Genomic DNA, 13,848 nt, shown 5'->3' on the forward strand with positions numbered 1-13,848 from the left:
TCCCGCCGCTAGGCGGCGCGAGACGAAGCTTTGGGAGTCGGTCCCGGACTGCGCACGCGTTCGTGTTCTGCGTTACCCTTCCCCTCACTTCCGCTGAATTTTGCATCTCCGTTTGTCCCAGACGGCTACCCGTACGGATCCGAATCTAGCCCGGGAACTAAGAGAGGAGCGGGGTTCGCGAATTTACCGATTCCAGACGTCCTCGGGACCGGCAAGATGTGCTCCCTGGGATTGTTTCCTCCGCCGCCGCCTAGGGGTCAAGTCACCCTATACGAGCACAATAACGAGTTGGTGACTGGCAATAGCTATGAGAGTCCGCCTCCTGACTTCCGGGGCCAGGTGGTCGGGGCGAAGAGGGAGGGGACCTTCAGGCATGGGGGCGGGGCATGGGGGACCTGAGGCTGCGGAGCGGGGACGGGGTCGCTGTCCTCAGTCCAGCGAACTGGAAGCCGCCTGGCCCAGGTTTGAGAATAGAAGGGCTGGAATGTATTTTAGGTTTGGGATTGGAGAATGAGGGGTGCTGAGGAACTGTGGGGCAAGCCTAGAGGAAATGGAAAGAATGAGGGAGAATTTAGAGGATGTGAGGGTGCAAGAGAACTACTGAAAAGTTGGGGACAGTATCTGGGAGAGCTGTGGAGGCACAACCTGGGCGTTTTCCCCCCCACAGCGTTCCTGGGGAAGGAAAACGGAGAGACACTGACATTTGCTATGTATGAAAGGCTCTGAGTCCGATGTGCTTCACAAATATAAGACTTCATAATCACAGCAATCCTATGCACTACTCTGGTTTTACAGATAAGGGAGCTAAGCTCTGTTTCCCCTTCTCACCAGGGTTAGGTTTATGGGAATGGGAGGCAGGTTAGTGGAGCCTCTTACTCTTGGCTTACTCATGGTTTGGAGATTGACAGGGAGTTCAGCAACGATCCGGGGAAGAGACGGACTCATCGCCACACCTCTCTAATTTCTGGCCTATAGTGGATCAACCTTCCTGTCCTGAACCTGACGAAGGATCCCCTGAAGACCCCTGGGAGGCTGGACCATGGCACAAGAACTGCCTTCATCCATCACCGGGAGCAAGTATGGAAGAGATGCATCAACATGTGGTGAGATGTGGCAGACGGTCTCCTGGGCCATGGTCTGCAGATCTTGAAGAAGATGGGGTCACCCTCCGTCTGCCTTGGTCTGCCAGGCTCTCTCTCTAGCTCAGGGCTGGATATCATTCATCATAACAAGTTAGCCGTTCTTACTGAGAAACCTAAGTCGACATTAGTTCATTTCATCTCCAGTGACTTGCCTTGCCTTCTGATTTGATTAAGTGAGCCTGCTCCTTGCCCCCACTTCACATCATTACCACTTTCTGAGCTTTTACCTGAAGCTTACATATAGTTCTAACGGTGCAGTGAATAAAGAATCTCATATTTAGGTCATTCATTTGGCACATGTAGGAGTGGAGTCACCTGTCTGGATTCAGTTCCTGGCTGTGTGATGTTGGGCAAGTTACTTAGTCACTTGGTCCCTCACTTTCCTCATCTGTAAAATGGAACCTGTCTTAATAGGTTGTAGTGACCATGAAATAAATCAGTGGATGGAAAGCACTTAGAGAACAGTGCCTCATCCATACACATTAGTCCCTTCAAGGGTTAGTTATTATAGGGGCGCCTGGGTGGCTCAGTCGGTTAAGCGTCCGACTTTGGCTCAGGTCATGATCTCACGGTTCGTGGGTTTGAGCCCCGCATTGGGCTCTGTGCTGACAGCTAGCTCAGAGCCTGGAGCCTGCTTCAGATTCTGTATCTCTCTCTCTGTCTGACCCTACCCTGCTCACACTGTCTCTCTCTCTCTCTCATTCTCAGAAATAAGTAAAAAACATTAAAAAAAAAAAAAGGGTTAGTTATTATCACTGACACGTGTAGGATAGACTCCTACAAATCCAGCAGGTGGGTTCAAAGGTGTGTCCATTTGTAATATCGTGAGGTGCCACCAAATAGTCCTCCACTGAAATTGTACACATTCACAGTCCCACCAGCGGAGTATGAGAGTGCCTGTTTGCCAGTACATGTGCTATCAAATTTAGGTATTTGTTACCATAGTCCTGTTTAATTTGCACACCTCTTTGTGTGAGGGAAGCTCTTGTCTGATAAGTCCCAGCCTCTTTCTCACTTCCTGCCTCTTCACCTGCTGCTTCTCCCGCCTTTTCTGTGCCTCCTCTTCCTGATGTCCCTTGAATATTGGTGTCCTGAGCTGGACTTAAAATGGATACTTCATACCGGGTATCGTCTTGTCTGCCAAACCCCCTCGGTTGGCTCTTTCACAGGCTTCACACACTCAGCATATTCAGAGCCGATCTCTTCATTTCCTTTTCCAAACCTGCTTCTACCTTGGGTTTTTCATCTCAGGGAATGACCTTACTACTCATTCAGGACCAAGTGGTTTGAATGTAGGCTCTGGGGCAGACAGACAGGTTGAATTCTGATGCTGCTACTTCCTACCTATGTCACATTGACAACAGTAACCTTTTCAGGCCTCTGTTCTCTCATCTAAAACAGATGTTAACAATACCAATTTTGAGGGGCGCCTGGGTGGCTTAGTTGGCCAAATGTCCAACTTGAGCTCAGGTCATGATCTCACGGTTCCTGGGTTTGAGCCCCGCGTTGGGCTCTCTGCTGACAGCTAGCTCAGAGCCTGGAGCCTGTCTTCGGATTCTATGACTCCCTCTCTCTGACCCTCCCTTGCTCATGCTGTCTCTATCTCTCTCTCAAAAATAAATAAAACATTAAAAAAAAAATACTGATTTTGTAGGGTTGTGATGGTGGCTGAATTAGATGATACATGTGAAGCCTCTAGCCCAGCCTTGGCATACTGTAAGCAGTATTAGCTGCTGTAATTATTACAGAGGTGTTTCCTTTGATATTACTCTTCCTAATGTCTAATAAGCCATGAAATTCTGTTCATTCTGCTTCCTCACGTCTCAAATCTATCTGCTTTTCTCCAACCCTATTGGTTCAGAGCACGTTGGCCTTTTTTCCAGATTTGTGAAGTAGTCTCTTACCCCATCTCCTTCTCTCTATTTTTGTCCCCCTCGAATTTGCAGCCAGACTGATCTTTCTAAAATGCCAGTGTGATCAGTTTATTCCTCTGTTTAAAATCCTTCCATGGTGGGACGCCTGGCTCGGTTGGTAGAGCATGACTCTTGATCTCAGAGTCGTGAGTTCTCCAGCCTACGTTGGGTGTGGAGATAACTTAAAAAAAAAAAAAAAAAATCTTTCCTTGGTTTTCCATTCACTCGTTTAGGACTAGTCTTGATCCCTTGACCTGCTCACAAGGCCCTGAAAGACCGCTGAGCCTTCATTATCTTGTTGGTAAAATGAGAAAAATGCCATTTAGATGAGTGTGATAATTAAAGGAAAGAATTATATATAAAGTGCCTGGAACATACTTGGCACTCGTTAAAATGTGAGTGATCCTTTTTCTAAAAAAGATTTTATTAAAAAAAATTTTTTTAATGTTTTTTTTTGACAGAAAGAAGGAGAGAGTGCAAATGCATGAGCAGGGGAGGGGCAGAGAGAGAGGGAGAGGTTCCAAAGTAGGCTCCACATTGACAGCACAGAGCCTGATGGGGGGCTTGAAGCCATGAACCACGAGATCATGACCTGAGCTCAAGTCAGACGCTTAACCAATCGAGCCACCCAGGCACCCCTTAAGATTTTATTTTTAAGTAATCTCTACACACGCTGTGGGTCCCAATCTCACAGCCTTGAGCTCAAGAGTCACATACTCCACCCACTGAGCCAGCCAGGTGCCCCTGAATGTTCTTATTTTTGATACATGCTTATTGACTGAATATAACTTGTGGAGGGAGGCAAGGGATCAGAATCGTCTAACTCACAGCTTTCTCTCATCAGGCGTGATGTGGGCCTTTTTGGGGTGCTGAATGAAATCGCGAACTCGGAGGAAGAGGGTAAGTATTTCCCCGCCTTCTCCAGTTTTATGGTTGGCATCTCCCCTCCATATTCTTTGTAACTTATCCCAGTACCTCTTGGCCCAGCCGTTTCCCTTTAGCCCTGTTTTTCCTGCCCCAGTTGTCTGTGCCCGTGCCATCTTCTTTTCTCCCCTCTGCCTCCCTCACATGGCCCAGAGTGGGTGTCTCGAGCATTTGTTGGGCGGAAGGACCTGGGGGACGCTCGTCCTTGCTCATCCTTCATCTTAGGGTGCGCACTGATTGCCCCATGAATGGTTTAATTGGAGCTAATCAGAGCTGCTTCCTCAACCTCACAGTGTTTGAGTGGGTGAAGACGGCATCCAGCTGGGCCCTGGCAGTCTGTCGATGGGCCTCCTCCCTCCACGGGTCCCTGTTCCCCCACCTGTCCGTAAGTTTGGCTTCCTCCCCGGCCCTCTCTGCCAGCTGCTGCTCCCTCACTCCTGCCTCCTTCCATTTCTCATCTCTTAAGGTCAGGGTGAGGTGGGAGCGGAGGGGATAAACTCCCTCTGTCCCAACACGTCCTCTGTTGCTTTGTTCTTGCAGCTCAAGAGTGAAGATCTGATTGCCGAATTTGCCCAAGTCACAAACTGGTGAGTGTAGGAGCTCTGGGGCTTTTGTGGGAAGGAAGTCCTGTTCTGAACCTTGGAACTTCTCTGAGGTAGTCAAGGCAGAGACCCCTCCCACTGCTCTCCTGACTAATACCCACACTCCCCTTCCTCCTGCCTCCTGAAAAAAGAAATAAAAGAAAAAGGGAGAAATGATAGTGCCCTCGATAGTGCCCTTGTGTGAAAGGGAAGCTGAGCCTCTGGGCTGGGGGATGGGGAGGCGCAGGGCAGCCTTCCTCATGCTCACTCCTGCGCCAGGTCCAGCTGCTGCCTGCGGGTCTTTGCGTGGCATCCCCACACCAACAAGTTTGCAGTGGCCCTTCTAGATGACTCGGTCCGTGTGTATAATGCCAGCAGGTATGTGGGGGCATGCTGGGTGTGCCCTGACTCTTCAGTCTCCACGAGTCAGTCTCCCTCTCCCTGCTCGCCTTGGTTCCTGGGCCTGGTCCACAGGACCCCTTGCAGAACCGCGTCTGGGAGCCGCTACAGTTAGACGTGTCCTATTTCCGGATCTAACCTTTACCCTATCCTCTCCCACAATACCCCTGGGCTCTGTGTGGTCCGCTTTCTTCTCTTGGCTTTCCCTCCTCACCTGAACTCTGGTCCCCTCAGCTGTAGTGTCCCTGCTTTGACTCCACCCCTTAATCTTCACCACAGCACAATCGTCCCCTCCCTGAAGCACCGGCTGCAGCGAAATGTGGCGGCTCTGGCCTGGAAGCCCCTCAGTGCCTCTGTGCTGGCTGTGGCCTGCCAGACCTGTATTCTCGTCTGGACCCTGGACCCCACCTCCTTGTCCACCCGGTGAGTCCCAGCGGCTTCTGCCTTACCTTGGCCTCAGGGTTGCAGCCATGCTAGTGGTGGTGGGCGTCAAGGTCTAGAAGTTCTTTGTCCTTGCGGTGCTTCCCAGGGCTGTGGGAGAAGCAGACCTAAGGTCACCGTGAAGGTGCTGAGAATGCCCTAATCTAGAGAAAGGGACAGAACTAGGGACTTCTGGAATTGTGGGTAGTGTGTATCCATGGATCATGGAGTGGAAAGACTTGTGTTTTTCAGAGGACTGTCCCAATGTTGGGTTTAAAGGAAGTGGGGGAGGGAATTAATGTAGACAGAACTTGAAATTAAGGAAATTGGAAAAAAAAAATACCCACGAGAACTAAGTAAATGTAAAATCAGAAACTGATTCTTTAAATTATGAATAATGAAGAAAACTTTTTGGCCAGCCGTATCAGGGTAAAAGAGAAAATCAGAGTATAGTATTTTCAAAGTGGGAAAGAAGAGATAACAGCAGATATGGAAGAAAATAGAAGAACTATTTGAGAATATCATATACAAGTTTAGACTAACATTGGAAATCTGAAGGAAATATTTGATTCCCTAGCAAAACCGAACCAAAGTGGATTGTGTAAGAAATTAAAACAGATGAGCTCTAGCACTAAAAGAAAATGCCAGGCTGTGGGGCGCCTGGCTGGCTCAGTCCATTGAGTGTCCAACTTTGGCTCAAGTCATGATCTCACGGCTCGTGGGTTTGAGCACCATGTTGGTCTCTGTGCTGACAGCCTAGAGCCTGCTTTCAGAGCCTGTCTCCTTTCTTTGCCTCTTTCCCTGCTCATGCTCTGTCTCTCTCAAATATAAATAGACATTTAAAAAAAAATGCCAGGCTGAGATGGCATTATGAAAGTTCTATGATAATCTGCATGTTATTTGTTTATTTTTAAAGTAGGCTCCATGCCCAACATGGAGTTTGAACTCATGACTCTGAGATTAAGAGTTTCATGCTCTACTGACTAAGCCAGCCAGGTACCCCTCCTTGTTATTTGAATTAGACCAGATCATAGAAAAATTTGGAAAACCTGATTTTTTTCCTTTCAATAAACTTTATTTTGGTATAATTTTACATGTTTATAAAAGTTGCAGATAGTACAGAAAGTTCTGGTATACCTGTCCCCCAGTTTTCCCCATTGCTAACATCTTATGTTAGCATGTTACATTTGTCAAAACTAAGAAACTGATGTTTGTCAGACTTTCTTCAGATTTTACCAGTTTTTCCATTGATGTCCTCTTTCTGTCCCAGAATTGATCCTGATGTATATTTATAAAGCTAAGCCCTAAAACTTAAATCTGACAGTAGTATAAGAAAGACGATATTTGAGCATAGATTTAAAAATCATACATAGGGGTGCCTGGGTGGCTCCGTCAGCTAAGTGTGTGACTTTGGCTCAGGTCATGATGTCATGGTTCACGAGGTCAAGCCCCATGTAGGGCTCTGTGCTGACAGCTCCGAGCCTGGGGCCTCCTTCAGATTCTGTGTCTCCCTGCTCACACTCTGTCTCTCTCTCTCTCAAAAATGAATAAACATTAAGAAAAATATTAAAAACCTTAAAGAAAGGTTTAATCTTCTTAAAAAGCAGACATTGGGGCACCTGGTTGGCTCAGTTGGTTAAGCATCCAACTTCGGCTCAGCTCATGACCTCACGGTTCGTGGGTTTGAGCCCCGCGTTGGGCTCTGTGCTGACAGCTAGCTCAGAGCCTGGAGCCTGTTTCAGATTCTGTGACTCACTCTCTCTGACCCTCCCCTGCTCATGGTGTCTCTCCCTCTCTCTTTCTCATAAATAAATAAAACATTTAAAAAAAAAAACAAAAAAAGACATTCCAGGGGTATCTGGGTGGCTCAGTCGGTTAAGCGTCTGACTTTGACTCAGGTCATGATCTCACGGTTCGTGGGTTTGAGTCCCGCGTTGGGCTCTGTGCTGACGGCTCAGAGCTTGGAGCCTGTTTCAGATTCTGTGTCTCCCTCTCTTTTTTTTTTTTTATTAATTTTTTAATGTTTTATTTATTTCTGAGAGAGAGAGGGAGAGAGATAGCGTGAGTGGGGAGGGTCAGAGAGAGAGGGAGACATAGAATCTCAAACAGGTTCCAGGCTCTGAGCTGGCAGTCAGCACAGAGCCCGATGCGGGGCTCGAACCCACGAACAGTGAGATCATGACCTGAGCTGAAGTCGGACACTCAACCGACTGAGCCACCCAGGCGCCCCTATCTCCCTCTCTCTCTGACCCTCCCCTGCTCATGCTGTCTTTCTCTCTCTCTCTCAGAAATAAATAAAACATTAAAAAATTAAAAAAAAAAAAAAGACATTCCAGGTGAAAACAGAAAGTAAAATAGGAATACAAAGAGATGACCTAACATAAGAATTTACTCAGGGAAAAAGAAAAAAAGAGTATTTACTCAGAATCAGTAGCTCTCATGATAGACATTGAAATATGAAATATTAAAGGTATTTTCTCCAGTAATGTCAAGATAAAGATAGTTACCATTATCACTGTTATTTTTATTTTGTTTTTTATTTTTTTTAAAGATTTTATTCTTTTGGGGCACCTGGGTGGCTCAGTTGATTGTGTGACACTTGATTTTGGCTCAGGTCATGATTTCATGTAGCCCCTGTGTTGGGCTCTACGCTGACAGCCCTGAGCCTACATGGGTTTCTCTCTCCCCTCTTTCTCAAAATAAACTTTAAAAAAGAAACATTAAAAAAAAAAAAGATTTTATTCTTTTAAGTAATCTCTACACCCAAACTGGGACTGAAACTCCCAACCTGAAGATCAAGAATTGTACATTCTACCAACTGAGCCAGCCAGGAGCCCCTTATTGTCACCATTGTTAATCAGCATTATTTTTGGAGATTCTAGTGAGCGCATTAAAACAAAAAAATGTGAGGGGCGCCTGGGTGGCTTAGTCGGTTAAGCGTCTGACTTTCGCTCAGGTCATGATCTCGCGGTTCGTGGGTTCGAGCCCCGCGTCGGGCTCTGTGCTGACTGCCAGCTCAGAGCCTGGAGCCTGTTTCAGAGTCTGTGACTCCCTCTCTCTCTGACCCTCCCCTGCTCACGCTGTCTCTCTCTCTCTCCTAGAAATAAATAAAACATTAAAAAAAAAATTAAAAAAATTAAAAAAATAAAAATAAAACAAAAAAATGTGACGTCTTGAAAACAAAGGGAAAATTATTCTTCTTTAAAGATAGGATTTTCATGGGGCGCCTGGGTGGCTTAGTCGGTTAAGTGTCCGACTTCAGCTCAGGTCATGATCTCACGGTTCGTGGGTTGGAGCCCTGCGTCGGGCTCTGTGCTGACAGCGAGCTCAGAGCCTGGAGCCTGTTTCAGATTCTGCGTCTCCCTCTCTCTCTGACCCTCCTCTGCTCATGCTGTCTCTCTCTCTCTCAGAAATAAATAAAAAACATTTAAAAAAAATTTTTTTTTTTAAATGTTTTTTATTTATTTCTAGGAGAGAGACAGAGAGAGAGAGACAGCGTGAGGGCAGGGTCAGAGAGAGAGGGAGTCACAGACTGAAACAGGCTCCAGGCTCTGAGCTGGCAGTCAGCACAGAGCCCGACGCGGGGCTCGAACCCACGAACCGCGAGATCATGACCTGAGCTGAAGTCGGACGCTTAACCGACTAAGCCACCCAGGCGCCCCTAAAAAATTTTTAAAAAGATAGGATTTCATACCTAGATAAAACAAGAGACTCAACTAAAAAAACTGTTTGAGCTAATAAATTTAAATGTAGTAAGGTGACTGGATCCAAGAAACCAAAAATTTAATAGTTTTTTTTAATACCTATAATAATCATTGAGAAATTGAAGCAGAAAAAATGTTCTATTTACAGTACATACAACAATTATTAAATCACTAAGAATAAATTATTAAATGTATTTAATCTACCAGACATCTGAAGAAAGTTGTAGAAGAACCCTGACCTTGAACTAGAGCTGACTAAATGGGAGACATACTCTATGCCCAGACAGGAAAGTGTAATCAAGTAGACTTGCAACCAGAATTCTGGCTTTTGTTTTTCTGAACTGGGCAAAATGATATTCAGAGTTCTTATTAAAGAATAAATATGGAAGAATCGCCAAGAAGAGTTTGAAAAGGAAGAATATTGAGGGGAGACTTTCATAAAAATTAAAATATTTATGAAGTTGCAGTAATGGAAAGTTACCACTGGCATAAGGATAGACAAACCAGTGTAACTAACATTCAGGAACAGACCTGAGAATATATGATAAATTTGGCTTATTATTGCAATAAAGAAGTTCAGTGTTTTTTTCTGTGTGTGTGTTTTAGTAGTGTTGATAATTGGCTATCCCTTTGGGAAGTCATAAAGATAGTCTTTGCTTATACTTTATATACAAGTAAATTCCAAGCAGACTAAAAAGCAAAACATAGAAATAAAAGGACTAAAAGAAAGTACAGAACATTTTTTACTCATTCAGAATATTAAAATTAAAATGTTTGATAATATCCAGTACTAGCAAGACTGGGAAAGTGGGTACTTTTTTTTCTCATGAGACTATGTTGTACAAACTTTTCACAAAATAATTTGTTGGTATATTTATATTTAGTTAGTTTATTTTTGAGAGACAGAGTGAGCAGGGGAGGGGGGAGAGAATCTTCAAGGAGGCTCCACACTATCAGCAAGGAGCCTGATGTGGGGCTTGACCTCACAAACCATGAGATCATGACCTGAGCTGAAACCAAGAGTTGGACACTTAACCGACTGAGCCACCCAGGCGCCCCTATTTTTAAAAAAGTGCCAACCTTTTTTACCCCCAAATTCTGAACTCATAGTAACATGAGTATTTAAGGATACCGATAAGAGAATTTTTTTGCAGTATTGTTTGTAATCAGAAAACATCATAGAGCGCCTGGGTGGCTCAGTTGGCTGAGCATCTGACTCTTGATTTCAGTGCAGGTCATGATCCCACGGTTCGTGGGATCGAGCCCTGTGTAGGGGTCTGTGCTGACAGCACGGAGCTTGGGATTCTCTCTCTCCCTCTCTCTGCCCCTCTGTGCTCTCTTTCTCTCAAAATAAATAAACCTAAAAAACCCCCTACATCATAAACAACTGTGAAACGCCCATTTGTGGAGGCCTGAGTGAATGAATTATAGTTTATCTGTTCAGGGGAATGGAGGCAGTGGAGCCGCTGAGAAGAGTGAGATGGATCTCAGTGAACAGAGCTGAAAAGATAACTGATTTAAAGTTCAAGAATAAGTTGTGTTCTGTGATCTGGGGTCTCACTGGCACTAAAGGTAGTTACAGTTTGGTGGAAAAGGAAGAGGATGGTTCATTCAGGTCACCACCTGCCCCAGGTGCATGGCTGTGGATGTACAAAGCTGACGAAGTCACATCCTCATGGTGGAGGATGACCCACGTGCAGCACCCTCGTGACAAGCAGAAGAAAATGCAGGAGCACAGACAGACTAATTCTCACAAGACAGACAGGGTTTGCAGCACGGGATGAGTTCTTGGGGGAGCAGCAGATACTTCTGGAAGAGAAATTGGAACTCTGAGGTAGAGTCCTAGATGATCCCAGGCCCCAGGCTGGGCAGTGCGGTGCGGAGAGGGCTCTGGTCGGGGCCAGAGCGCGGCCTCTCCCCTGCTCGGCACCATCCAGCTCTGCACCATCCAGCTCTGCTGTCAGAAGTTCTTGTCTCCGGGAGGCCCACAGTGCAAGCTTCCTCCCTCTCGTGCAGTTTCATCCATGGACCTCATGGTGGCAACTCTGCTCTTCTTCTTTATTTTTTTCTATCACTTCCACGACCCTTCTTCATTTCTCCTAACTTGGATTCCAGGGGCCATTGGGATTTGGAAGTTTTAGTGGAAGGCAAGGAAGTAGAAGTCGGGGAGGGGCATTCCTTTTGTCGCCTTCTGACTCTATACCTCTCCCCTGGGCAGACCCTCTTCTGGCTGTGCGCAAGTGCTCTCTCACCCTGGGCACACACCTGTCACCAGCTTGGCCTGGGCACCCAGTGGGGGACGGCTGCTCTCAGCTTCACCTGTGGATGCTGCTATCCTGGTGAGTTGGTCCCCACCCCTCTTTTGGCCATTTCAGCCCCCTCAGACGTGAGCCAAGAGCATTCTTCTCCAGTGGGGGAAAAGATCCCGGGGGAAGGAGGGGGCTAATTGTCCATTCAGTGTTAAACGTACCCAGGGAAGGAGCGGCACCATAGGAGCGGCACCATTCAGACTCTTCAGATTTAAAACTCTGCTTGCTGGGGCGCCTGGGTGGCTCATCCAGTGAAGCATCCAACTTTTGGTTTCGGCTCAGGTCATGATCTCATGGTTTTGTGGGATTGAGCCCGTGTCGGGCTCTGCACTGACAGCATGGAGCCTGCTTGCTATTCTCTCTCCACCCTCCTCTGCTTGCTCTCTCTCAAAATAAAGTTCTGCTTGCTATCACTGTACATATAAACCCATTCCCTCCTGTTTTAACAGTCCTTCCCTTGCTTCCTCCCCTCTCTGTGTCCTTGTACCTAGAGTTAGGGCAGCCCCTGTGACAGGATGGGGATGCTGGAGCGCCCGCTCACTCCCGCCCCTTCTGCCTAGGTATGGGATGTCTCAACAGAGACCTGTGTTCCCCTTCCCTGGTTTCGCGGCGGTGGGGTTACCAATCTGCTCTGGTCTCCGGATGGCAGCAAAGTCCTGGCTACCACTCCTTCAGCTGTCTTTCGGTGAGTGGGAGGAGAGCGGGGGAAGAGGGAAGGATAGGAACGACCCCGAGAAAGGCACTTGGTTCCTGGAACTTCCAGCAGGCAGAACCTTCTGTTCTGTGACCATTCTCTGATCTGGCCCTGGGACCGGCAGAGGGAGGGAAGTGCAAGTTTTGGAACCTAGAGGTCCTAGGCTGTGACCTGACTCTTTCCGGCGCAGAGTCTGGGAGGCCCAGATGTGGACTTGCGAGAGGTGGCCTACTCTGACAGGGCGGTGTCAGGTGAGAGGGGACTGTGATTCAGAGAGCAGGGGAGGAGGTGGGCCCCAGATCCCTCCAGCTTGTCTCCCTGCGCCCCCCCTACCGACCAGTGTTCCCCTACCTTTTGTTCCCTGACCCCAGACTGGCTGCTGGAGCCCAGATGGAAACCGACTGCTGTTCACTGTATTGGGGGAACCACTCATTTACTCCTTGTCATTCCCAGAACGTTGTGGTAAGTCAGGGGAAACTGCTCCGAATGCAGACTATCTGGGGCAGTCAGGGGGAGGCAGGCACCCCCTGGAATAGGCTACTCTGAAGGATAAAGCGAAGTAAAACTTGGGGGACTTGAGAGGTGTTGCGTACAATGAATGGGTGGGAGGCAGGCGACCAGTGAGAGGCCCTCTCCTGTACTTCAGAGCCTCTGCCCTTCTTGCAGGGGAGGGAAAGGGGCGCGTTGGAGGTGCAAAGTCAGCCACCATCGTGGCCGATCTGTCTGAGACAACAGTACAGACACCAGACGGGGAGGAAAGGTGAGCTGAATGGTGAGGGAGGGGCAGTGAAAAGGTGGAGGGACCACGCTGAACCCTCCCAACCTACTGTTCTGACCCACAGGCTTGGGGGAGAGGCTCACTCCATGGTCTGGGACCCCAGTGGGGAACGTCTGGCTGTGCTCATGAAAGGTAAGGGTTGGGGAGGAAGGACTTTGCTCGGGCCACAGCCATCTTCCCATTAATGGAGGGTGTCCTGTGTCCAGGCTGGAGTTCTCTGCCCTGCCCCGGGATTCTGCCTGTAGGGTGCCTTCCTGTCACACCCATTTCTTACAGGAAATCCACGCGTCCAGGATGGGAAACCAGTCATCTTCCTTTTTCGCACTCGAAACAGCCCCGTGTTTGAGCTGCTTCCTTGGTAAGTGCCTGTTAGGCCATCAGGTCTGGACTCCCCACCCTAGCCTTCCCACACCAAACCACATCCTCCTCCGCTGCCCGGCGGCCTGCTCACCTTCCTTTCCTAGTGGCATCATCCAGGGGGAGCCAGGGGCCCAGGCGCAGCTCATCACTTTCCATCCTTCCTTCAACAAAGGGGCGCTGCTCAGTGTGGTGAGTAGGCCAGGCTGCTGGGTTCGGGAGTGGGGCGGAAGAACCCAGGGCTTTGGCTACTGGGTGGCCCCGCTCTGCGGCCTTCTTTAGGCTTCAGCTCTGATAAGATTTCTCTTGTCCTTCTCTGCAGTGTTGGTCCACAGGCCGAATTGCCCACATCCCTCTGTACTTTGTCAATGCCCAGTTTCCACGTTTTAGCCCAGTGCTTGGCCGAACCCAGGAGCCCCCAGCTGGGGGCGGAGGCTCTATTCATGATCTGCCCCTCTTTACGGAGACATCCCCAATCTCTGCCCCGTGGGATCCCCTCCCCGGGCCACCACCTGCCCAGCCCCACTCCCCTCACTCCCACTTCTGATAATAATAATAAATTCCCCTCGTTGTTTTCCACTTAGTTATGAGACTTTTTTCCAGGGAGGTGCATTGGGGTCTAGTGAA

At 48.1% G+C, this 13,848-nt stretch overlaps 1 protein-coding gene across 3 annotated transcripts; it reads left to right on the top strand.

The window, feature by feature from the left end:
- AAAS (aladin WD repeat nucleoporin) lies at positions 1 to 13,804 on the top strand. Of its 3 annotated transcripts, none has more exons than XM_039255093.1 (16): positions 1 to 339; positions 976 to 1,103; positions 3,900 to 3,955; positions 4,273 to 4,364; positions 4,520 to 4,566; positions 4,840 to 4,938; positions 5,239 to 5,382; positions 11,302 to 11,422; positions 11,953 to 12,077; positions 12,277 to 12,337; positions 12,458 to 12,548; positions 12,753 to 12,846; positions 12,929 to 12,996; positions 13,141 to 13,222; positions 13,329 to 13,413; positions 13,544 to 13,804. In XM_039255093.1, the coding sequence occupies exons 1-16, from the start codon at positions 217 to 219 to the stop codon at positions 13,766 to 13,768; spliced, it is 1,641 nt and encodes a 546-aa protein (XP_039111024.1). In that variant the 5' UTR covers positions 1 to 216; the 3' UTR covers positions 13,769 to 13,804. The 3 variants fall into 3 exon arrangements, with proteins under 3 accessions (XP_039111024.1, XP_039111026.1, XP_039111025.1); XM_039255095.1 differs by having other exon boundaries at positions 7 to 287; XM_039255094.1 differs by lacking the exon at positions 1 to 339 and adding an exon at positions 391 to 462.
- The last annotated feature ends 44 nt before the right edge of the window (positions 13,805 to 13,848 follow it).

Source organism: Hyaena hyaena, unplaced genomic scaffold, assembly GCF_003009895.1.
Source record: "Hyaena hyaena isolate Hyena2069 unplaced genomic scaffold, ASM300989v1 scaffold_510, whole genome shotgun sequence".
NCBI classification, from domain to species: Eukaryota; Metazoa; Chordata; class Mammalia; order Carnivora; family Hyaenidae; genus Hyaena; species Hyaena hyaena.

Bases quoted from the DNA above. Each gene is read 5' to 3' on its own strand.
- AAAS (XM_039255093.1), top strand. From the start codon at position 217: ATGTGCTCCCTGGGATTGTTTCCTCCGCCGCCGCCTAGGGGTCAAGTC. The intron at 4,939-5,238 runs GTATGTGGGGGC...TCTTCACCACAG, and splicing joins CGTGTGTATAATGCCAGCAG to CACAATCGTCCCCTCCCTGA. The intron at 12,549-12,752 runs GTAAGTCAGGGG...CCCTTCTTGCAG, and splicing joins GTCATTCCCAGAACGTTGTG to GGGAGGGAAAGGGGCGCGTT.